This window comes from Bos grunniens, chromosome 14, assembly GCF_055505025.1.
Source record: "Bos grunniens cultivar Pamir isolate PY7600 chromosome 14, Bosgru_T2T1.0, whole genome shotgun sequence".
NCBI lineage: Eukaryota > Metazoa > Chordata > Mammalia > Artiodactyla > Bovidae > Bos > Bos grunniens.
Window position 1 is genome coordinate 30458279 of NC_141178.1, and position 25325 is coordinate 30483603.

At 35.7% G+C, this 25325-nt stretch overlaps 1 protein-coding gene across 3 annotated transcripts in view; it reads right to left on the reverse strand.

The window, feature by feature from the left end:
* The window catches only part of CSMD3 (CUB and Sushi multiple domains 3), a 1478779-nt gene that overhangs the window by 373603 nt on the left and 1079851 nt on the right, over positions 1 to 25325 (reverse strand). For all 3 annotated transcript variants that reach the window (XM_086335396.1, XM_086335395.1, XM_086335397.1), the window contains 3 exons: positions 11775 to 11966; positions 5472 to 5598; positions 3593 to 3795 (listed from right to left, as the gene is read on the reverse strand). In XM_086335396.1, coding sequence (XP_086191522.1) covers positions 3593 to 3795; positions 5472 to 5598; positions 11775 to 11966 — 522 coding nt within the window. The remainder of the gene's footprint in view (positions 1 to 3592; positions 3796 to 5471; positions 5599 to 11774; positions 11967 to 25325) is intronic.

Here is a 25325-nt window from a genome sequence, read left to right on the forward strand (position 1 = left end):
AGTCTTTCCCATTCTGTTGTTTTCCTCTATTTCTTTGCATTGATTGCTGAGGAAGGCTTTCTTATCTCTCCTTGCTATTCTTTGGAACTCTTTGGGAATTCACATACCACTTTTCTTTCTTCTTTCTCACTTCTTCACTTGTATAAATCATCTGCTTTTTGGAAGTGTGACCTTAGATGTGGTTCTTGGGAGCATAATCAGAATATAAACTGATGCAATTGTAGAACTTCACTGTAACTAATAAATATGACTAAGATCTTTGTCTTTCCTCTGGAATATTAATGAGCAGTAATGCCTGCTAGGTATTTCCTAAGCACCAGGCACAGTGTTAATCTCCTTTCAGACAGAATTGGATTTGAGCCACAGTTGCAAACATCTGCTAGGGCATGACCTTGAATAAATTAACTCACTCTCTGAACCTCAGTGAATTTTTTTTTTTTTTGGTAAATGGGGATGACATAGTATATGTCCCTGGAGAAGGAAATGGCAATCTACTCCAGTATTCTTGCCTGGAGAATCCCAGGGATAGAGGAGCCTGATGGGCTACAGTCCATGGGGTCACAAAGAGTTGGACACTACTGAGCACTGAGCATCAGCACAGTATATCTCATATGGGCTCTGTGAGCATTAAATGAGATCACCATACTAAAAGTACTTAACATTATTCTTAAAGGGCTTCCTGGTGGCTCCGACAGTAAAGAATCCCCCTGAAATGCAGGAGACCTGGGTTCAATCCTTGGGTTGGGAAGATCTCTGGGAGGATGGCATGGCAACCTACTCCAGTATTCTTGCCTGGAGAATCCCCATGGACAGAGGAGCCTGGTGGGCTACAGTCCAAGGGGTCACAAAGAGTCAGACACAACTGAGTAACTATGCACAGCACAATGTGATTCTTGGCACCAAGCAAGAAATCATTCATGAAAAAAAAAAAAACTTTTCACATTGGAAATCTGAACTGATGCTATTCACAATATATTAATTATCAAGGTAATTTTATTTTAGTGAATCAATTTTTAGTCTCTGATCAATGATATATATTTTTATGCATCTTAAAAGAATATTATGAAGGCAGATTTATTAAAACTCTGGTAGGATGCATATTGTTTCTATAACTTTAATATGACCTACAGATATGATATGTATAAAAAATATATTACTAATTTCACTGACAGATGCACATTAAAATTTCCAGAAATGCATATAAAGCAGCTTGTTTCTATTAAGCAGATGCATTTGGCATTCACAAACAATAGCCTGAAGCACCTTTTCATATGATTGCATTTAGATATTTAATCACAATAACCATTTATATGTAAAACCTTACTAATTTAAGGTAAATGAAAGGAGAGTTGTTAGTTGCCAGACTTTCATCATAAATAACTGAAATCGAACAGATATCACAGTTTGCTGACATACTGTCCCTAACTTCAAAAAAGTTAGAAAGTCAAGATATAAATATGAAGAATGCTTAATGTGTGTTGCAGAATTAGAAGTCCTTTATGTTCATTAATTATATAATCATTCTCTTATTTTTCATTCCTTTTTTTTTTTCTGTCTCAAAAGATATACTAAGGGTACAAATCTAAGACATCAACTCATCTATACTGATGTATACATCTCTCACATGAGCCTTATTTCTAACACAAAACAATTCATTTACTTCTGTTAGTTGATTATGCCAAGCAATTGTCTTTCACGAACAAAAAATATATCAAGTTAATTATATATTTGTATTGTTAGTTGTTAATCTAAAGTGATATATTTTCAGGCCAGTTATTAAATAAGTTCTTCATGCTTTATCCAAAGGATTCCAATTTTACATTTATTCATATAGTGGTAATAGTTTACTGGGCACCAACTACTTATTCAGTAGTAAGTACTGTGCACACATAATCATATTAAATTTTAATAATCTATTTATGAAATGAGTATCATTATCCCTATGTGAATTACAGAGCTCAGACTCAGGTGATGAGGTGAAGTGCCCAAAATCAGCAATTAGTAAGAAGCCAAGACTTGAATTAAGGCACACATGAAGAATACTGGTCTGAACTCTTTCCATAGATGATGTTGGGAATCTCAATAAGTTTCAAATACTAGGATTTTTAAGGCTATGCAATTAGAAGATCTCTTAGATATTTTTCTCAAAGAGATAACGTGTATTGGTAATAAGAGTAAAAACATATCAACTAAATTATTTTGAGCTCCCATTTATTTTTTTCAGCCACTAAACCAAAATCCCTTTTAAGAAACAGCATATAGTTAACCACTTATCCAAAAAAAAAAAAAAAAAGCCATCAACACTGGTAATTAGAGTGAATGAAATTTCATTGTGGTAGGATATCTTTAATATAAAAGTAGATTTAAAATATTTTGTCAAAGTTTTCTGTGAATATATAATTAAAATCTTTAACAAAAGAAAATAAAATTAGTAAAAATGTAGGGTTGCTTTTTGTAATGGCAAATACTCATTTCCTTCCTTATCTCAAAATTTTACATTTTAAAATATACTTTTATAGTAAATTCAAATTATCAGTTTGCATAATGTAATGATTTCACTTGATGAATTAACTTTATTTATTTTTTTTCTATGTATTCTTGCCACCTCTTCTTTTTTTTTTAAATTTTATTTTATTTTTAAACTTTACAATATTGTATTGGTTCTGCCATACATCGAAATGAATCTGCCACAGGCATACATGTGTTCCCCATCCTGAACCCTCCTCCCTCCTCCCTCCCCATACCATCCCTCTGGGTCGTCCCAGTGCACCAGTCCCAAGCATCCAGTATCCTGCATCGAACCTGGACTGGCGACTCGTTTCATATATGATATTATACATGTTTCAATGCCATTCTCCCAAATCATCCCACCCTCTCCCTCTCCCACAGAGTCCAAAAGACTGTTCTATACATCAGTGTCTCTTTTGCTGTCTCGTATACAGGGTTATTGTTACCATCTTTCTAAATTCCATATATATATACGTTAGTATACTGTATTGGTGTTTTTCTTTCTGGCTTAGATGAATTAACTTTAATACCACCTTTACTTTAAGGAGTACACTACCCTGGTGGTGCAGAGGTTAAAGGTTAAAGTGCAATGTGGGAGACCGGGTTCAATCCCTTGGTCGGGAAGATCCCCTGGAGAAGGAAATGGCAACCCACTCCAGTATTCTTGCCTGGAGAATCCCATGGACGGAGGAGCCTGGTGGGTTACAGTCCACCGGTCACAAAGAGTCAGGCACGACTGAGCGACTTCACTTTCACTTTCACTCTACATATAAGTTAAATATGCAGGGTGACAATACACAACCTTAATACTCCTTTCTCATATTTGAACCAGATGGAGGAGCCTGGTGGGCTGCAGTCCATGGTTTATCTTAACTCCAGATGAATAAGAAGAAGAGAAATAAGAATATTTAAGATAATTAACAACACAACATTGTAAAGCAACTTTCCTCCAATTAAAAAATAAAATTAAAAAAATTAAGATAATTAAAATTTAAAAATGAAAGTTTTTGAGTAGTAAAGTAACAGAAGGATTTAAGTAACATTTCTATATTGTTTATTTAAGAAAAAAAAAAAAAAAACTCACTTGAAAACTGAATTGCAAATCCAGATTTGCTGATATAAAAATCTGTGTCGAACTGAATGGTCACTACGTTGAGAGTGCTATGGATTCCTTCGGGAATCAGAGACCCACTGATTTCCTTTAAAAGCATCTCATTTTCAGGCGGACCATCCCAAACTCGGAGTATATCATGTGATGCTTCCGTATCAAAAGCAAGAAACTGTAGGCTGTAGGAGAACCATATATCTCTGATTATTTTAAACATGGATCCAGTTTTAAATAAAGAATATAAAAGATCTTTGCTTATATTAGGTATTTCTTTTATTCTATCAAATAAAATGAATGCAAAATATATATAAAAACTTAATGCATTTTTCTTCAACAGTATAGTTTTTTTAGAATATGATTAAATATATTATTATATCAATTCTGCAAATTATAAAAACTTTAGGTATACAGACCATCCCTGATTTATGATGATTCAATTTAGGAATTTTTGACTTTAAGATGGTACAGAAGAGATATACATCTAGTAGAAACTGTACTATGAATTTTGATCTTTTCTCAGTTGTGATACTCTCTCATGACATTGGGCAGTGCCAGGGAACTAAGTTCCCAGTCAGTCACAAGATCACAAAAACAAGCTACCAACACATTTACAACCATAATGCACTCATAAAACAGTTCTGTTTTTCATTTTCAGTATAGTATTCAATAACATTACATGAGATACTCAATACTTTATTATAAAATAGACCTCAGGTTAGATGATTTGCCCAACTGTAGACTAACGTAAACGCTCTGAGCATGTTTAGAGTAGGTGAGGGTGAGTGAGGATTTTTGGTAGATTAGTTATATGTATTTTCAGTTTATGACATTTTCGACTTATGTTCAGTTTATCAGCATGTAACCCAAGGAAGACCTACCTATACATTCTTTTCAGTGTTCATGACTTAAATGTGGCAATGACAGGTGACATTTAAGAGGAGCTCATATGTGTCACACACTGTGCAAAACGCATTACATCTATTTTCTTCCTTTAATTGTTATAATGATCCAGTGAAGCAGGAACAAGTTTGATCTCGATTTTACAAATGTGTCAAGTGGGATTCAGATTAAATAAGATTGCCCTAAGGGTGGCAGAGTCATGAATTGAACTCAAGTTATCTAATGCCATAGTATGTGTTACGGCCACTGTATCAATTTTTTAGTGTGTTTATCAGAATCAAAGATTTGCTCCACAAATGCAAAAACAGTTCACATTCAAAAAAGAAGTAAAAGGAAACCTCCTGAATGTGAAAATGGCCCCCCACCACAAAAATGCACATAAAAGAAAAAAAATGCTTCATATTAAATCTATTTTGCTTTAGTCTAGACAAAATTAATATCAAATTTTCTTGTGCCTAATCCAAAAGCTAGAAATCCAATTATATTAACAAACTCAACTCTCTTTACCTCTCTCTCTCTCTCTCTCTCTCTCTCTCTCTATCTCACATCCATGTTTGATATGTGAATTGTCACCGTTTTAAATCTGGGTTACAATTTAGTATCAAAAATTCTTTAATTTTTAAAAATTTCAGAATTCTGTTGAATTTACAGTGTCTTAAGTCATGAAGAATTGAAAGAGTAGAACTCTCAAGCAGCAGGAAAAATTCTCATCTTTTGTGCCCTCTTATAACTGAAAAGTTTCTAAGGGGCTATATGAACCAATGCTGTGGCCTATGAATTAGTATGTCATGCTTATCAATACTTTCCCCTCCTATTTTATAATAGATAAAAACCATGTTTTTCTTTACCAATGGTAAAAAAAAGAAAAAAAGAAAAATCTTAATACTAATTGTATATAGGGTCTGATCAGGAAATTCAGATTCTGAGTCATTTTGAAAAGATAAAATTCATTTACCTGACAATGTTTCCTGGATCTACCTCAATCATCCACATGCAACGCAGATTATTGTCATATGGAAAGGGATAACCAGGAGATAAAATTCTTCCTGATGATTCTCCTTTAAAACGACCTCCACATTCAGCTAGAAAAAATTAATTCAATTTTAAGTCACAGTTTAATCTTTATAAACATATACAAATTTCTTGAGGATATATTTTTTCACCTGAAGGAAAATAAGGATTGATTTCTCCTTTTATTGAGAGTATATATGTGTATATGCTTTCTCAGATTAGGGTATTAATTAAAGCAAGAACACATTGTACAATAAAACAAGAATCTCAAGTTAGATCATATAAATGATAATATAATAAGCCAATTAGGGAATTTTAAAAGTACACACTCAAAAGCTCTGAGTTTAGGCTACAAACTTTTTAAGATGTATGGCAAAATAATCTTAATATAACAAGGGGAAACAGATGGCAAGTTGCTCACTTATAGCTGGTTGTAGGCTAACTAATTCATCATCTTACTACCTTACCTCTAAGCTTTACTGCAGGTCCCTCAGGCCTTCTAAATTTCATTGTCCTCTTATTCCCCTTTCAATCACTCTAAACTCCTTTGCTTTTAACCTCCCCAAAGTCAAAGTGGCATTTTTATTAGATTTTACTTCGGTTAAAACTTGTTCCATTTTTGATTTAAAGTGGTCTCTAATTTTTATAAAATTCACCAAATTAAAAATGTAAACATCATCATGCAATACAACAAAAATATATAGCTTTGGGGGAATTCCCTCTCTATTTTAATAATATTTAATATATTGGGAAATCTGGAATGATTTTACATTGATAAGCAATAATCTAGAAAGAATCCTCTTGATAGAGAAGAGAGAAATGAAGTAGTTTACTTAGTATATTACTCTACTTCTCTACATCCTAAAAACCATAAGGTGCAATAATATATTTTTGAAAGTTCTCCAAATTACTATACTACCAAAAAATAAAACTAAATCCAAGGTAGTTTACTTTTTGCTTATATATTTGAATATATTACTCCATTTATTTTTCTTATTCTCTGAAGTGTTATTATCTTACTCAAATGCAGTGCTGAACTAAGCATCTTGAATTTTTGTTTTGTTTTGATTATAAGAACAAAGGTCAGAGACAAAGTTTCAGTACTTGGAAAAGACTGAATAACAACTGAATATCATGGTTAAAATTTGTAGGCTCTATTCATACAGATAAAATTGCTTCAAAGATTTTAGATGTTATATTTTAGTATAATATTAGGGTTATTTTTATGTGTCAACTTGGCCAAGTTGTAGTACCCAGTTATTTTATCAAACACTAGTCTAGGTGTTGCTATTTATAGACCTGGTTAACATCTATAATCAGCTGACTTTACCCTTGATAATGTGGGTACCCTTCATCCAATCAATTGGAAGCCCTTAACAATGAAAACTGAGTTTTCTGGAAAAGAAGATTTTCCCTCAAGACTGCATCATTAATTCCTGCCCTAGTTTCCAGCCTTTTGATCTTCCCTATGGATTAACTCTGGTACTTTGGCCACTTCATGCGAAGAGTTGACTCATTGGAAAAGACTCTGATGCTGGGAGGGATTGGGGGCAGGAGGAGAAGAGGACGACAGAGGATGAGATGGCTGGATGGCATCACTGACTCAATGGATGTGAGTCTCAGTGAACTCCGGGAGTTGGTGATGGACAGGGAGGCCTGGCATGCTGCGATTCATGGGGTCGCAAAGAGTCGGACATGACTGAGAGACTGATCTGATCTGATCTGATCTGATGGATTTTGAACTTGTCAGTCCCCACAACTGCATGAGTTAATTCCTCAATATAAATAAATACATTTCTTGATAGATGATAGCTAAATAGATCACATATAGATCTACTGACTCTCTTTATTTGGCGAACCCTGACTGATATACACACCTATAGAGGACTAAGCAAGTTTATTTTGTATTGTAACATTAGTTTAATTTAATTTATGATAATAAATTTGTTATTTTTAAAATAAATAAAATATATATAGTTAAGAAGTTACCATCACTTACTGTGGTTTTTCTCATTTTGTAACAAGAACTTTGTTGGACAACCTAGAATGCTGTAACTGTAATAATTCATTTTTCATCATTTTTAATGATTTATTCACTATTATTGACCTATTTCTGAGGAGAACAAATTTGATACTTCATTCTGCCAGACTTGTCCTTTTTATACAATCCATGAGGTTCTCATGGCAAGTATACTGGGGTGGTTTGCCATTCTCTCCTCCTGTGGATCCCATTCGGTCAGAACTAGCTGCTATGACCCAACCGTCTTGAGTAGCCCTACACAGCGTGGCTCATAGCTTCATTAGCCTATGCAAGGACCTTTGTCATGACAAGACAGTGATCAATGAAGGGACTACTACGATGTTGTGGTCAGTTATTCTAGAGCCAGACATTCTAGAGTGTGAAGTCAAGTGGGCATTAGGAAGCACTGCTGTTAATAAATGGGGTTCCAGTAGAGCTATTCAAAACCCTAAAGGATGATACCCTTAAGGTGATGCATTCAATATGTCAGCAATTGTGGAATCAAACAGAGGCCACAGGACTGGAAAAGGTCAATTCTCATCCCAGTTCCCAAGAAGGTAGTACTAAAGAATGTGTGCTAAAGAATGTGCTAACCGTTGGACAATTGTACTCATCTACCATTCTAGTAAGGTCATACTTAATATCTTGCTTGCTAGGCTTCAGCATTATGCAAACCAGGAACTTCCAGTTGTCCAAGCTGGGTTTAGACAAGGAAGAGGAACCAGAGATCAAATTGCCAACATTCACTGTATCATAAAGAAAGCAAGGGAATTCCAGAAAAACATCTATCTTTGTCTCATTGACTACACTAAAGCCTTTGACTGTGTGGATCATAACAAACTGTGGAAAGCCCTTAAAGAGGTGGGGATACCAGACCATCTTACTTGTTTCTAGAGAAACCTGTATGCAGGCCAAGAAACAACAGTTAGAACCCTGAATGGAACAAATTGTTGGTTCAAGATTGAGAAAGGAGTACAACAGGGCTGTCTGCTGTCCCCCTATTGATTTAACCTATATGCTGAACACATCATGAGAAATGCCAGGCTAGATAAGTTACAAGCTAGAGTCAAGATAAGCAGAAAAAACATCAATAACCTCAGATACGAGGGTGATACCATTTTAACAGTAAGTTCTGGGAGATGGTGAAGGACAGGGAAGCCTCGCGTGCTGCATGCAGTCCATGGGGTGACAAAGAGTCAGACATGACTGAGCAATTGAATAACAACATTCTAATGGCAGGAAGCAAAGAGGAACTAAAGAACCTCTTGATGAGGGTGAAGGAGGACAGTGAAAGAGCTGGCTGAACACTAAAGATAAACAAACTAAGATCATGGCATCCAGTCCCATTACTTCATGGCAGATAGAAGGGGAAAAGGTGAAAGTAGTGACAGATTTCATCTTCTTGGACTCTAAAATCACTGCGGATGGGGACTGCAGCCATGAAATCAGAATATGATTGCTTCTCAGCAGGAAAGCTATGACAAACTTAGTGTGTTGAAAAGTGCAGACATTACTCTAATGACAAAGGTCTGTATAGTCAAGGCTATGATCTTCCTATTAGTCATGTACGGTTGTGAGAGCTGAACTGTAAAGAAGGCAGAGCACCAAAGAATTGAAGCCTTCAAACTGTGGTGCTGGAGAAGATTCCTGAAAGTGCCTTGGAGAGCAATGAGATCAAACCAGCCAATCTTAAGGGAAATCAACCCTGAATACTCATTGGAAGGACTCATGCTGAAGCTGAAGCTTCAATATTTTATTTTGGTCATCTGATTCGAACAGTTGACTCATTTGAAAAGTATCTGATGCTGGGAAAGACTGAGTGCAGTAGGTGAAGAGGGCATCAGAGGATGAGATGACTGTTTTGAATCACCGATGCAATGAACACGAACTTGGGCAAAATTCGGGAGATGGCATGGGACAGAGGCCTGGCATGCTGCAGTCCATGGGGTCAAAGGGAGTTGGACATAACTGGGTGACTGAACAAAAACAAGAATCTGCCAGATTAATTTTAAGCAACTCCAAGAACTGGAGCTTTGGGAACTGTTTTTATATTGAATTTAAACATAACTCTTTCTTTCTCCATATTTCTTTGTTACAAATATTACTTGGCTATTTGATTTCAAATAAAGCAGTGTGATATGCTATAACATTGGAGTTCATATTCTGTCAGAAGTCTTATGTTCACAGATAAAATTGAAGGTGTGCAGGTTAAATACCTCTGGCTATGGTGCCTAAAAAATAATTTTTGTTTGCTCAATGTATAAGCTACAGAAACATAATTACCTAGAAACACCCATATAATTAAGAAAAAGCTTCTTATTTGACCAAGGCAAAAATATAACCATAATAGATATTTAAGGTTAATAGGAATGGATAATTATGATTTTAGCCAAGTGGTAAAGCTGTTAATTATTGACAATAAAGAACACCATCTTAAATAGAATTTAACCTTCTATTGTCATGAAAATCATCAGCATGACACATTATGTGTCCAGCTGTTTTAAGCTTTTATTCCTGATCATCTATCATTAAAAAAAAAAAAAAAAGGTTACCCTTCTCATAAAGGCTTGAGCAGTGGTATTACTAAATTTTGACTTGGTAGATTCATAAAGTGCATTGATTTGTTACAAAAATAATTAAATATTCTGATCCTAGATCAAATGTTCTTCTATTTGCATGAAGTTTTCCAGAAAATGAAAATGTCTTCAGCTTGATTCAATATATAAGGAAAATATATATTTTTTAATGTATTAGTTTGTGATTTTAATTTTACTGACAACATAGCAAGCCAGTATTTTTAAGTTTATAGTTTTGTTTGAAATCCTTTTGAAATCCTTAATGAGTTTCTGAATATATTTGATATTCACAGCAAAGAATACCTTCAGAGAGAATGAATCAGTGTACATTTTTCTCATAACCAATGCCAGCAGGTTGATTGTTGGTCATATTCTAGAATCCTAAGCTTTGTCAATTTAGGTTGATTGTTATTTTACATTTATCCTCATAATCTATCCAAAATTCAGGTGCATCTGAAAGGAAAGCAGTATAATTGCATTTTTGTTGGATAAAAGAACGTTTGCTTTCTGCTCATCAATGTTTTAACAAACCAACAGAAGTCTCATGTCATCAAAAACACTGCAATTAGTTGCAAGACCTCTAATAACTAGAATTTCATTTCTTTCCTATTTGAAGTCTATCAAGTTTTGTGAATATTCCTGTGTTGACTATATCAATTAACAAACATTAAAATATATCTCAAAATGTTCAGGTCTCCAAATTCATAAAACTGTATACATTAAACATGTGGAATTTTTTCAATATGAATTATACCTTAATAAACCATTTTAAAAAATTAAGTCAATTTTATCCATATGAGCCTGACACAGAATCAATTTGTGCCACCACAACTGCCATTAAATAAGAATCATTAAAGAAACTTGTTTGCTCCCTATTGAGGACTTTGTGTTTTGTTTAACTGTTTGTTTTTGTTTTTGTTTTCCTTTTGTTGTCCTAGTAATCCACCCAGCCTGGCACCTATATTCGGACCAAAAGAAAAAAAGCAGAGGTCTTTATCAGCGTTTTTCTATCCACCCTCTTTCTCACACATACCCAGTTATTTGTGAATTGATTTATGGGATGGTAGTAATAAAATTCTTCTCCAGCTATACAAAGGAGAGAAAAATGATCATTCTATAATTTCACGTAGGCAATATATCTTATATGACTAACTTTCACATGCCTTTTTGTATTGAAATTCATTTAATTATGTCATGATACATAAAATAAAGAAAACATATACACTTTCTTAGTTTTTCAAAAGGTATGTATATAAAGTCTTTGAAGTTATTGAGAGTATTTAGCTTTTTTAATCTGCCTTTATACCAGCATAAGCATTAATTTTGTATATTAATACAAATCTGGTCAATGAGATTCAGTAAATGTGTATGATTAAGAGTTTCAACATATTTTGTAGCGAGTTAAATTTTATATCAAGATAGGATAAATATAATGACTTTCATATGAACTATTTTTTGCCCAAAAAGAGAAGGTACTCACTGATTATGAAAAGAACCCTCTGACTTACCACAAATTTGAGCTATGTATTCATTAACTTTTTGATTAAGGTATGAGTTGGGTGTGGACAGATGAAATAACTTGAAAAGGTACAGTATATTTTGATAACACTTCCATAGAAATATTGCATGAAAACCTAAAACAGTATCCTACCAATACAGGATGGCAGAGGATAGTCCCATGCCCTTCTCTCCCCTGTCATGCACTTCAGAAGGCTGCTTCCATGGAGAGTGTAGCCTGGATTGCATCCGTAAATGATAGTGCTACCAGCAAAATGCCCTTGGTCGCTGATTTTGTATCCAAATTGTGGAATTCCAGGATCCTCACAATGTGAAAGTTCAAAACCTATGAGAAGAATATAAATTTATTAAAGACAAAATTTAACAGGAGGATTTAAAACTGCACAAATCATCCCTTTTTTTGTTTTTAATATGATTACATACTTTTTCCTGTTTTATTACTTAAAATATTTAATTTTGATAGCTTACAGCCACCAGAGAGAGTTTTTTTTTTTTTCCTCAAAAAACTAACATTTGTTGTATTATTCAAATTTAGCAATGATACCCCATGGTCTCTGTGACTATATCATAACGTGTTATAGTACTAACATTCTTGCCTGCTTCAAGTGATTTGCAACTAATAGATTCTGACCAATGTAACTATTAGGATCAAATCATGAAAAGTTTAAAATTCATATGAAATATGTGAAACCACAACTGTTCAGGTAACAAATACATCCAATGCAAACATAACTTTAGATTGCTTTACTTATACAGTCTTGGAAGAAAATGAAATAGACATATTTAAAAAAAACTAGCAAGAGTTAATACAACCCAGTAATCAGTCTGAAGACCTCTGAATGTTTATATTCTGCCTTCAGAATACACAATTCTCAAAATTTCTCACAAGAAAAAAAAAAGTAGTTCATAAAAATACATATTTTTGATTTCTGAAGAGTTGGGGCTTTCCACATGACTTTAGCTGGAAGCTTGTGATTGAGAAGATATGTTTATATGAGTAGTGAGATAACCCCAAAGAGATTAAGGTACCTCTGGAGGGGATCTGTGTTTACATCTTAAGGAAGAATGAGACCCAGGACTTTACAGAAATCTCTAAATTATAAAAACTGGAGGCACAGGAGGTTAATCTGACTGCTGAAACCCTAAATGTACATTACTAAGGTTAGAATAAAAACAGAATTATTTCCATCCCATCTCCAAAGAGCAAAAGTTTTCCTTCCTCCTTTCAGGAGAGGAGAGAGAGATAACTCTCTCAAGCACAACAAGTCCATTTTTCCTTATTCCCCGTCCCTGGTCACGTGGTAAGTTTTTCCATCTGATTTTCATTGTGTTACCACAGAGGTAAGGACTAGGTCAAAGGGATGCTGACATACTTATTACTATTATTATATTTAATTCATCAATTTTCTCACTTAAATAATAATTAATCTCTTTAGATCCAGTACACCTAGTGTGCCTATTCAGAATAAAATTAATAAAGGTGAATATTAAAAATGAAACATTCATAGCACAATTTGCTCCTAAGATCCCGAAAGAACTAGAAAAGGGTACTTCAGAAGGTAAATCAAATATGACACTAGTTACAAAAATCTAAATCTTCTAGCTATAGAATTCTGTACCTAGTGTTTTATAAATTCTATAAATGTAAGTTAAATGATGGGCTTCCCTTGTGACAAAATGGCAAATAATTTGCCTGCCAGTGCGGGAGACACAGGTTTGATCCCTGAGTCAGGAAGATCTTCTGGAGAAGAAAACGACAACCCACTCCAGTATCCTTGCCTGGTAAATCCCATGGATAGAGGAGCCTGGCAAAGCCACAGTCCATGGGGTCACAAAAGAGTCAGACTTGACTTTAGCCACTAAACAATAACAACAACAAGATAAATGATATAATGTGACAAAGATAATTAACTGCTTGTTATTGTTTAGTCACTAAGTCATGTCCAACTCTCTGTGATCCCATGGTTTGCAGTGTGCCAGCTTTCCTTGTCCATCATTATTTCCCAACTAGATGTTAAATTATATCAGTTATAACTTCTGATACTAGAGGACTGTGATAAAATTCTAGATAGCTTCATGGATGAGGGAAATCTATGATTTCAAGACAAATAATATAGGAGAAGAGAATGACTTTTGTGCATCTTAAATCATATGATAATCAAAAAGAGATCTCTTTTTTTGTGGGCATAGATCCTTGACCAAATTAATCTAAATTTGAACTAGAAAGCAAAAAAGCATGTATTAGCTCACTGATGACAAGTCATTAATTTGTAGTACCGACTTCCTAGTGTCAAAACAAGCATACATTTACCAGAAATGTACAGCTAAAAGTACCAAATTTATACTTTAATTTCTGTATGCTGAGGGCTACCTTAGCTCTTGGAGAACATAAGGAGCCTCCTCTTGGTCTCTTTGAAAGGTTCTTCATCTTTCCTTCCTCTGTCAACCAATAGAACTATTTCACATATCTTCATTAATTTACAATCATTTATTTTCTTTTTTTCTTATAGATTGGACTTATTTCACTTTTTTCTCTTTCCCACAAAGCCTTCACAGCACAAAATCTGGCACATAACAAATGTTCAATAATGTTCATGAATGAATGTGTTTCTCAGGGCAGTTATCTCTAAGCGACATCTGAAAAATAAGCTAAAGTAATTTTGATGAAAAACTGAAATTTATGATAGAGTTAAAAAAAAACTGCAGGAAATTCCTGTATGGATTAATCTGTGGCAACCTCATTTGGGTGGAAATATGTTAAAATAAGGCAAATACCAACAGCTTCAAACAGAGTCATACAAGAGGTCGGAGGTTGCTGAGCAAGTCAGTCTTGCAATAACAGAAGTAGAAACAGTAGAAGTAGTAACAAAATTTTAGGACATATTTTGTATGACTCTGCATAGTAAAGAGTACATTTAAAATATCTCTGCTCAAAAGTAACAAGCTTGAATTCCTTCTACCAGACATAATATTCAGTTTATTATTCAAGATTCAGCCACTTTTGAGTTTTACCACGTATCATTTATCAAAATAAAAATGGAAATCAAGCTCTCTTTTCAAGGTTTATTACCAAATTCATCCTCCTTTAATTTGAATGTTCTGTAAATGTGGTTGGCAATTGCTGGTGATGAGGTATAATGGAGACACTCTCTGCAAATTAAGATAATTTATAATACTTTGCATTGTAGATGAAAATGCACAGGGACAATAGTATGTAAGCTACAAAGCACAACACAATTTAGTCCAATTTGGTGGAATTATTGTTGCTTATTCATAAATATTCAGAAGTGCCTTATCTTTATGGAAACATTCAGCTGCCAGTCTTTTCACTGAAAAGCTCAAATACATGAAACTGACAATTAAATAAAGATGTGTATGAAAAACCACATATTCTTAAATATTCACCATTCCTTGTGAAATTTGATACTGTGATGAAATTAAAACTTCTGGAGCAAAAATGAACTGAAAATTCTCATTTATCTAAATCTTTTTGACTTGCTGAATAACTTAAACTGAGTTCTAATTTCCTTCCTGCCATCATAAAGCAGAAATCTTCTTTAAAGATTCCTAACATTTAAAAATTACTATTTGATATCTACAAGAGAAGAGAAAGATAAAATAACTTCATCATCTGGTTCTATTGATAGCTGCTTCAGATTAATAGTAATATTAGTTCAGATTACTTTTCAGATTAATATTTATACTAATTGATTCATATTCACATTAATATTGTTATCCATAAATAATGCTCAGTTCACTTCAGTCAGTTCAGTTCAGTTGCTCAGTCATGTGACTCTTTGCAACCCCATGGACTGCAGCACACCAGGCTTCCCTGTCCATCACCAATTCCCAGAGTTTACTCAAACTCATGTCCATTGCATTGGTGATACCATTCAACCATCTCATCCTCTGTCATCCCCTTCTCCTCCCACCTTCAATCTTTCCCATCATCAGGGTCTTTTCAAATGAGTCGGTTCTTTGCATCAGATGGCCAAAGTATTGGAGTTTCAACTTCAGCATCAGTCCTTCCAAAGAATATTCAGAACTGATTTCTTTTAGGATTGACTGGTTTGATTTCCTTAAAGTCCAAGGGACTCTCAAGAGCCGTCTCCTACACCACAGTTCAAAAGCATAAATTCTTCAGTGCTCAGCTTTCTTTATAGTCCAACTCTCACATCCATACACAACTTCTGGAAGAACCATAGCTTTGACTAGACGGACTTTTGTTGGTTAAGTAATGTCTCTGCTTTATAACATGCTGTCTAGGTTGTTCATAGCTTTTTTTTCCCAAGGAGCAAGCGTCTTTTAATTTCATGGCTGCAGTCACAATCTACAGTGATTTTGGAGCCCCCCAAAATAAAGTCTGTCACTGTTTCCATTGTTTCCCAAACTATTTGCCATGAAGTAATTGGACCAGATGTCATGATCTTAGTCTAATGTTAAGTAACTTAAAACTCCATTTATGTTTGGTTCTAATTCCTTTCTAGTCTTTCTCTACTGAGAACTAGCAAATATTCTGAATTAGTATATTATTTTTACATATAATTTACATGTTTTGTCTCCAAGTCACATCCAACTCTTTGTGACCCCATGGATTGTAGTCTGCCAGGGTCCTCAGTCTATGGCGTTTCCCAGGCAAGCATACTGGAGTGGCTTGCCATTGCCTTCATCTCCTGCATTGGCAGGTGGATTCTTTACCACTGCGCCACCAGGAAAGTCCAATTTATATTTTAAAACATCTGTATTTCAATGAACAATATACAGTATGGTTTGTAAGCATTTACACATTTTATAAATTATGTAATTAAAATAACATTCTTCTGAGGCTTTTGTGTGTGTGTGTGTGCAGCATTGTGTTTTTACTATTATATTTACACACACATATACTTACACATACAGTTTACTCATTTTAACTACCAGTGATATTCCATTGGATGTATACCCTAAAATTGATTTACTTGTTCTCCAGCTGGTGGGTATCTATATTGCTATATTGCTTACATTATTCACTGTTTAAAAATGCTACACTTCCATGTCCTCATTTGAACATATGCAAGTGTTTCTATGGGTTATGTATCATGCAGGGATTCAAAGATCAATTTGAATCAGTTCTAATGAGGTGGATGAAACTGGAGCCTATTATGCAGAGTGAAGTAAGCCAGAAGAAAAAACACCAATACAGTATACTGCTGCTAAGTCGCTTCAGTTGTGTCCGACTCTGTGCAACCCCATAGATGGCAGCCCACCAGGCTCCGCGATCCCTGGGATTCTCCAGGCAAGAACACTGGAGTGGGTTTCCATTTCTTTCTCCAATGCGTGAAAGTGAAAAGTAAAAGTGAAGTCGCTCAGTCGTGTCCGACTCGTCGCAACCCCATGGACTGCAGCCTACCAGGCTCCTCTGTCCATAGGATTTTCCAGGCAAGAGTACTGGAGTGGGTTGCCATTGCCTTCTCCAATACAGTATGCTGCTGCTGCTGCTGCTGCGTCACTTCAGTCGTGTCCGACTCTGTGCGACCCCATAGATGGCAGCCCACCAGGAGGATTCCCGGTCCCTGGGATTGTCCAGGCAAGAACACTGGAGTGGGCTGCCATTTCCTTCTCCATTGCATGAAAGTGAAAAGTGAAATTGAAGTCGCTCAGTCATGTCCAACTCTAGTGACCCCATGGACTTCAGCCTACTAGGCTTCTCCGTCCATGGGATTTTCCAGGCAAGAGTACTGGAGTGGGTTGCCATTGCCTTCTCCGATACAGTATACTAACACATATATATAGAATTTAGAAAGATGATAACAATAACCCTATATACAAGACAGCAAAAGCAACACAGATATATTAGAACAGTCTTTTGGATTCTGTGGGTGAAGATGAGGGTGGGATGATTTGAGAGAATAGCACTGAAACATGTATATTATCATATATGAAACAGATCGCCAGTCCAGGTTCGATGCATGAGACAAGGTGCTCAGGGCTGATACACTGGGATAACCCAGAGGGATGGGATGGGGAGGGAGGTGGGAGGGAGGTTCAGGATGGGGAACACATATACACCCATGGCTGATTCATGTCTATGTATGGCAAAACCACTACACTATTGTAAAGTAATTAAAATAAATAAATTAAAAAAAAACCAAAGATCATTTTCTCAAGATTAAATCAAAATCTGTTAATCGGTCTTGAACTAATGAAAGAAAATAGTTCAGTCTCTGCCTCAGTATAATTTCTGTTCAACTTATTTATGAATATTGTGTATTCACATAAGTTGATGTTCTATCTGGTTAGTAAAATAGTAATAATAATTCTGTGCATGCTAAGTCATGTCTGACTTTTTACTACCCCATGTAGCCTGCCAGGTTCCTCTGTCCCTGGAATTCTCCAGGCAAGAATACTGGAGTAGGTTGCCACATCCACTCTCCAGGGGATCTTCCCTACCCAGGGATCAAACCAACATCTCTTATGTCTCCTGCATTGGCAGGTGGATTCTATGCCACTAGTGACACCTGGGAAACCCATGATAAAGTAAGTGATATTATTAAATATACTAGTTTGTGTCTTCATACATTTGTATATCATTCTGGGATAGTGGGATCATACATTTGTACACCATTTTTAAATTTTTACATCACACATTTGTATATCAGTCAGGGATATAGTGGGATTCAGCTTTGCATGAATGTTAAGTTTTACCATCAGCCATTTAGTTTATGCATAATTGGCACAGGTGGCTCAGAGCGTAAAGTGTCTGCTTACAATGCGAGACACCAGGATTCAATCTCTGGGTCAGGAAGATCCCCTGGAGAAGGAAATGGCAACCCATTCCAGTATTCTTGCCTGGAAAATCTCATGGACAGAGAAGTCTGGTAGGCTACAGTCCATGGGGTCGCAAAGACTCAGACATGACTGAGTGACTTCACTTTCACTTTCAGACATGTCTAAAAATGAATTTTACTAAATATCACCAAATATCTCCTATGTGACTATACCAATTTATCCCAAAGTTCATGAATTTCAAATTCTTCCAATTATTATCAACATTTAGTATGATACTGCTTTTTGATTTTTACCAATTTTAGGAATGTGCAATAGAAAAGTATTTTTACTTTAATTTCATTTCTTAATTTCTATCAAGCACTTTTTGTCTTTTGATTATTGTACTGGAATACCTTCTACTGTGAAATTTTTTTGCCCATATGTTCTTCTAGGCTATTTTTAAATTGATTTGTAGGATTTCTTTCTATGGAGTATATGTTTTTCTGTGCTGTGTTGTGCTTATTTGCTCAGTCGCCTCCAAGTTTTTGCAACCCTGTGGACTGTAGCTGTCAGGCTTCTCTATCCATGCAGATTCTCCAGGCATGAATACTGAGGTGGGTCACCATGCCCTCCTCCAGGGGATCTTCCCAACCCAGAGATAGAACTCAGGTCTCCCGCATTGCAGGCAGATTCTTCACCATCTGAGCCACCAGGTTTTTCTACTATATTGTAAATACTGCTAAGTCATTGTAGTCGTGTCTGACTCTGTGCAACCACATAGACAGCAGCCCACCAGGCTCCCCTGTCCCTGGGATTCTCCAAGCAAGAACACTGGAGTGGGTTGCCATTTCCTTCTCCAATGCATGAAAGTGAAAAGTGAAAGTGAAGCCGCTCAGTCGTGTCCGACCCTCAGCGACACCATGGACTGCAGCCTTCCAGGCTCCTCGGTCCATGGGATTTTCCAGGCAAGAGTACTGGAGTGGGGTGCCATTGCCTTCTCCGATATTGTAAATATCTCCTTCTAATTATATATCATTTAAAAATCTTGCTAGCAAAGGTCTGTCTAGTCAAAGCTATGGTTTTTCCAGTAGTCATGTATGGATGTGAGAGTTGGACTTATAAAGAAAGCTGAGCACTGAAGAATTGATGCTTTTGAACTGCAGTATTAGAGAAGATACTTGAGAGTCCCTTGGACAGCTAGGAGATCCAACCAGTCAATCTTAAAGGAATTCAGTCTTGAATATTCATGGAAGGACTGATGCTGACGCTGAAACTCCAATACTTTGAGCACATGATGAGAAGAACTGACTCATTTGAAAAGATTGATGCTGGGAATGATTGAAGGCGGGAGGAAAAGGGGACAACAGAGGATGAGATGGTTGGATGGCATCACTGACTCAATGGACATGAGCTTGAGTAAACTCTGGGAGTTGGTGATGGAGAGAAAGCCAGGTGTGCTGCAGTCCATGGGGTTGCAAAGAGTTGGACATGACTGAGCGACTGAACTGAAAAAATCTTGTTTATGGTATATTTAGCTAACTGCTACTGCTAAGTCACTTCAGTCGTGTCCGACTCTGTGCGACCCCATAGATGGCAGCTCACCAGACTCCCCCATCCCTGGGATTCTCCAGGCAAGAACACTGGAGTGGGTTGCCATTTCCTTTTCCAATGCATGAAAGTGAAAACTGAAAGTGAAGTCACTCAGTCGTGTCCGACCCTCAGCGACCCCATGGACTACAGCCTACCAGGCTCCTCCGTCCAGGGGATTTTCCAGACAAGAGTACTGGAGTGGGTTGCCATTGAGCTAAAGAGATTTGTAAAAACATAATAAGGACTGGGACTTATTTACTGGTCTTCAGTAAAACAGAAGCCATTTGATATTTTGAGTTGCTAAAATTCAGTACAAGAAATTAGAGGGGAAAATACAAAGAAATGCAGAGAGTGTGAAGGTCAAGGATCACTTCTGGCTTTCAGGAATCCAGCAATTCAGGGAAGCTGCCACCACATACAACCACCTGCCAGCACCATGCTCTTGCCTACATATTTTGGTGAAAAATAATGGCTTCTTTATCCATCCTATCTTTCAGCTCTCACCGGATTGCCTTTAGTTGGTGGAATCTAAGCAGAGGTCTTAGCTGGCAAGGGCAGGAGATATGTAGTTGCCAGATTTTTAGACTCTACACTTAAGAGAAGTGCTTAGAAGGGCATGGATGCTACTGAGTATTGACAGATTTTTGCTTGCCTATCTTCTTTGAGAAATCTTTCTTCACCTTAAAGACATAGCTACTGTGGGTCACATTTTTTTCTAAGCATTGTAAAGTTTTGACACTCACATATGTCTTCAATCTGCCAGAAGTTAACTTTAAAAAGGAGTATGTTAGTAGGTCATTAGATATTTAAGTACAAAATTTACAAAACTTTTGGGATGTGAAGGTTATAAAAATCCCTTGTTTGTTATTCTAATCTGAAGAAATTATATCCAATATTGTATATATAAATGACAGATAATCAAGAAATATTTCTTTAGCATTTTAGTTAGAATACCTTGTACTATATAATGCAGCCTTAGTCAATACTTCATTTATCACCTCGTTGATTTTCAGTATTTAAAGAGTAACAGAAATGCCAAATATACCTGTTAAGTTTATAGGATATAGATTTGCATAGACAAACTTTGTTGCTTCCTTATAATTCATTGATTTTCTACTTGATTTGCATTAAATAAATTATAAGAATAGAGTTAGCACTAATAGTATATCTGATTATTTTTCATTGTTAATATTGCCAAAACTTTATTGGTAACTAAAGAGTTTAAATAGGGTAATTTCTTTTATATTTATAAAGCTAGTATACAAGACATGCCATCACAAGTTGGCTATTGCTCATCTTTAATTTGAATACAGAATTTGAAATGGATATGTTCCATGTGGATTACCAAATTATTTCAAGCAACAAAACTCAAGAGCTAAAAACATACAAATATGTCTGAACAATATCCTTGGGATAATGGACATTTCTCAAATGGGATTTTTAGAAAATTAAATGTGCAGAGGTGATAACAAGAAGACATCTGAGCCCAGAGGTAATGTCTAACAGATGGGTATCATAAACATTTGCCAGATCAGCTTTTGAGAAGACAATGCTATAATCAATCAAAAAGATGTACTTTAGGTTTTCAATGGGTGGTTGTTTAAAATACTCAGTTCCTTTCTATTGAATCAAAGTGGGATAACTAGAAATGCATACAGCTAGTAGAATCTTCAATGAAGAATATTTTGAAGAAATAAAGTTTAAAGATGTCATGAACAACAGGCCTAAATCATTCTTTGATAGTGAATTTGGCAAAAAACAAGTATTCAGATTCTTAAGTATAAAATGAAAGAAATTTATTTGGGAGGAATCACATTAACATTTAAAAATTATTACATTTTTTACATGTAGTTCAACAACAAAAAATGTAAATTCATGGAATTTTAAATATAAAATGTCCAGGAGTTACATGGAGATAATATAGTATAGTGATTAAGTTTGGGAATTCTATAGGCAGAGCTCCTCAACTAAATTTCCATATCTGCATTTATGAGGTATGTCACCTTGGGCAAGTAACAACTTTTCTGTGCTTTGTTTTTCCTCCTCTTCTCACTGGGGATAATAGTACTTCCCTCATAGTTATAGCTGTATCTGCTGCTGCTGCTGCTGCTGCTAAGTCACTTCAGTTGTGTCTGACTCTGTGCGACCCCATAGATGGCAGCCCACCAGGCTCCCCTGTCTAGTCAATAGTAAATAAATGTTAGCTATTATTTTTCACTGATATTTAATGTTTAAATAATGTTAAATATCTCTGTGTGCCTTTTAATAAAATCTAAGTCCCTTACTATAGTCCACCTCATTCCTGTCTAGCTTCAAACTTTACCTCTCATTTTGTACAATTCTCCTTTCTTATCCACCTCCAGCCAAATAACTCAGCTGAAGTCTTCTCTTAGGCCTTTGTATTTGTTGATCTATCTGCCTACAGTCTGCTACTCTCAGATCTCTTATTATAATTCAGATACCAAATCAGGTGATACCTCCTGAGACACAGTCCTTGAATGAACTGGATATAGTAGACTCATCTTCCATACTGTGTATCCTATCACCCTATTACAAATTATTTCTACATGCAGTTCTTTTATCTTTTGTTAACATTTTTCCTTTTCTGTCTTGTCTCACTAAAACATTGGCTCCATGTGAGCATGAACTTTGTCTTTAGTGTTCTCTTCATCCCCAGAGCAGAAACAGTTCCAATGGAGACAGACAAAATTTAAACCTATGATTCAATGAATAACTTCTATGTTGATAAGTTAATTCCAATAGAGGAATAAAAGAGAAGACAAGATTTATGGACCAAAAAAGGAGTGACATTTCTACAACTCAGCCTTCAGAGAGAAATACAGTGAAAGACATCAGATTAAGGAATGCATTCTTGAATGTGTATTGAGGGGCTGAGGGGATCTGGCTAGAGTAACCTATTAAGTTCTGCTAACTTCTATTATTGAATTATCCAGAGCAGAGTGATGTATTACGGAGGATATTGTACTGAGATGCTAATTTCTGATCTGTTCTTCTAACTTTAGAAGAAGGCAATGGTAATTTTCTCTTACTGTACTCCCCTACACTGTCTAGGAAAACACAACTACAGATTTAATTAATTTGTGTTGTATAAAGCACCTGAAAATATGTCTCATCTAGCACTGGTTGGAATAAGTTTCAGATTTCTCAAGGGCAAGCGTAATTATTAGCTATTTTTGAAAAGAACGAAAGAGTGGTCTAACTTAAGGAGGGAGTTAATTCTGAGAGGCTGGAGGGATGGAAGAGCAATTGGATTCCCTAATGTTAGTCAAGGTCTGACCAAGTTTGTCACAGATGTTTTATATCCAACCCATGTGGCCATCCACGCTTCATTTCTCTAAATCAAACTAGAGTTGACTAAGACTCTAATTTTGGAGAAGAAGGTTATCTGTACAAAAAACTAAGTAAGATTATTCTTGACAACTCTAAAGGATGAAGACTGAAGAGATTTAATTTGCTTCAGAAACGTAAAGGAATGGGACATTTTCTTCCTTCAAATGTGGTGTAGCATTTTCATACCAGGTGTGTTATAATTTATTTATTGGTGAAGGAAAGACAGAGAAGCTCATGGTCTTCTTAGTAGAGTATAACTAAAACTGTTAATAATGGCTGAACCAAATGCTTTTCCTTTCTAGGCACTCAAGGGTCTCTGTACTTTCCTGACACCACTAATCATAGAGGCATCTATTAATACGATATCTTTTAACTTATTTTTTTTTTTTTTGGAATATCTGTTACAGCTGTGCATCATAGGAGACACTGTACACTGTCTTCTCAGTATATCTTTTCTTCTCCCTCATAAACAAAATCTTGATTTTGCTTCCAGCAATAACTGAAGCATATCAGGCAGTAGTATATCATGATAGTCAAATAATAATCCAATAATTTAGTCTGACAAATACTTCATTTTTCCAGCTTCCCTTGCTGGGAAATTTACCCATATAGCCCTATTTTAGACAAAGAAGGATAACAGAATGTCTGACACAAATTTTGTACTCCTGATGAAAGGGACATATACGATAAACAGTACCTCCTTCTTTTTGCCTTGAATATGCCCAGTGTTAAAGCAGCCATCTTGTGACCATGTCACAACAATCATGAGAACAAGAAGTGAACAAACTAGGAATGCCATAACAAAAATGGAGCATGGCTCCTTGTAACCTAGGTTTAGCAACTGAATCAGGACCTGCTTACCTTTTTTCTCTTCACAGCTCTTATATAATTAACATAAATCCTGGCTGTTTAAGTCATGATTAAGTTTACTACTGCTGCTGCTGTTTATTTGCTAAGTTGTGTCCGACTCTTTGCTGTTCCATGGACTATAGCCCACCAGGTTCCTCCATGGTATTTCCCAGGCAAGAACACTTCAGTGGGTTGCCATTTTCTTTTCTAGGGGATTTTCCCAATGCAGGGATCAAACCTCCATCTCTTGCTTGGCAGGCACACTCTTTACCACTGAGCTCTCTGGGAAGGCCCTAGGTTTACCTTGAAGCCAAAAGCAGCATCTCAACTGTTTCTACTAGTCCATTTGCTATTCCTAGTGATTACATAATGAATGGACCAATAAGACAGTTGAAGTAAAATACAACCTAAAAGCTTGTTCTAAAATATCTCATCATTTTAATCTCAGCCAAATGCAATTCTATGACTATCATTACATAGACCAGGTGTAATTAGATAAGGATAATCATAAAAAGCCTGCTTATGCTAAACCTAGAATTGTGAGAAGCTAGGCAAATGGGATTAATCTGAATTAAGTTGTTTACTCTATTTGCCTTGAATGTGCTTATTTAGCATGCTCTTTCTAATCTCGGTGCTTTTCTTTATCCTGTTCTCTTTGCCTGGAATACAGTCACCATTTCTTTCTGTGATCCACCAACACAATCTTTAATACTACCTCATTCATGAATCCTAACCTGATCTGCCCTAGCCAAATTTCCTCTCTACTGCCTCTAAATCCTCTGAATATGAATACTAGAACTCCTCTGCATCTCATAGTGTTCTCTCAGATATTCCAGAAACAAAGGTGGAATAATTTTAAGGGGACATACCACAGAATGGCAGAGGTGGGATTAGAAATAACTGGACACAGGGATCCAAACACAAAACATATTCTTTTCCATTTTCCCCCATGTCTGCACACCTTAGCAAATTCTCTTGTGTTCAGAAGTTAATTACTCCATCTAAGAATTTATGGAATATACAATATGTGGACTAGTAGAATCTTCTATATCACACACACACAAAAAAAACACTTTATAAAATCAGTATTCAGAGTACATGTTAATTTACCAATATATGTGGAAAGCTGCAATTGATCTAAAACTGA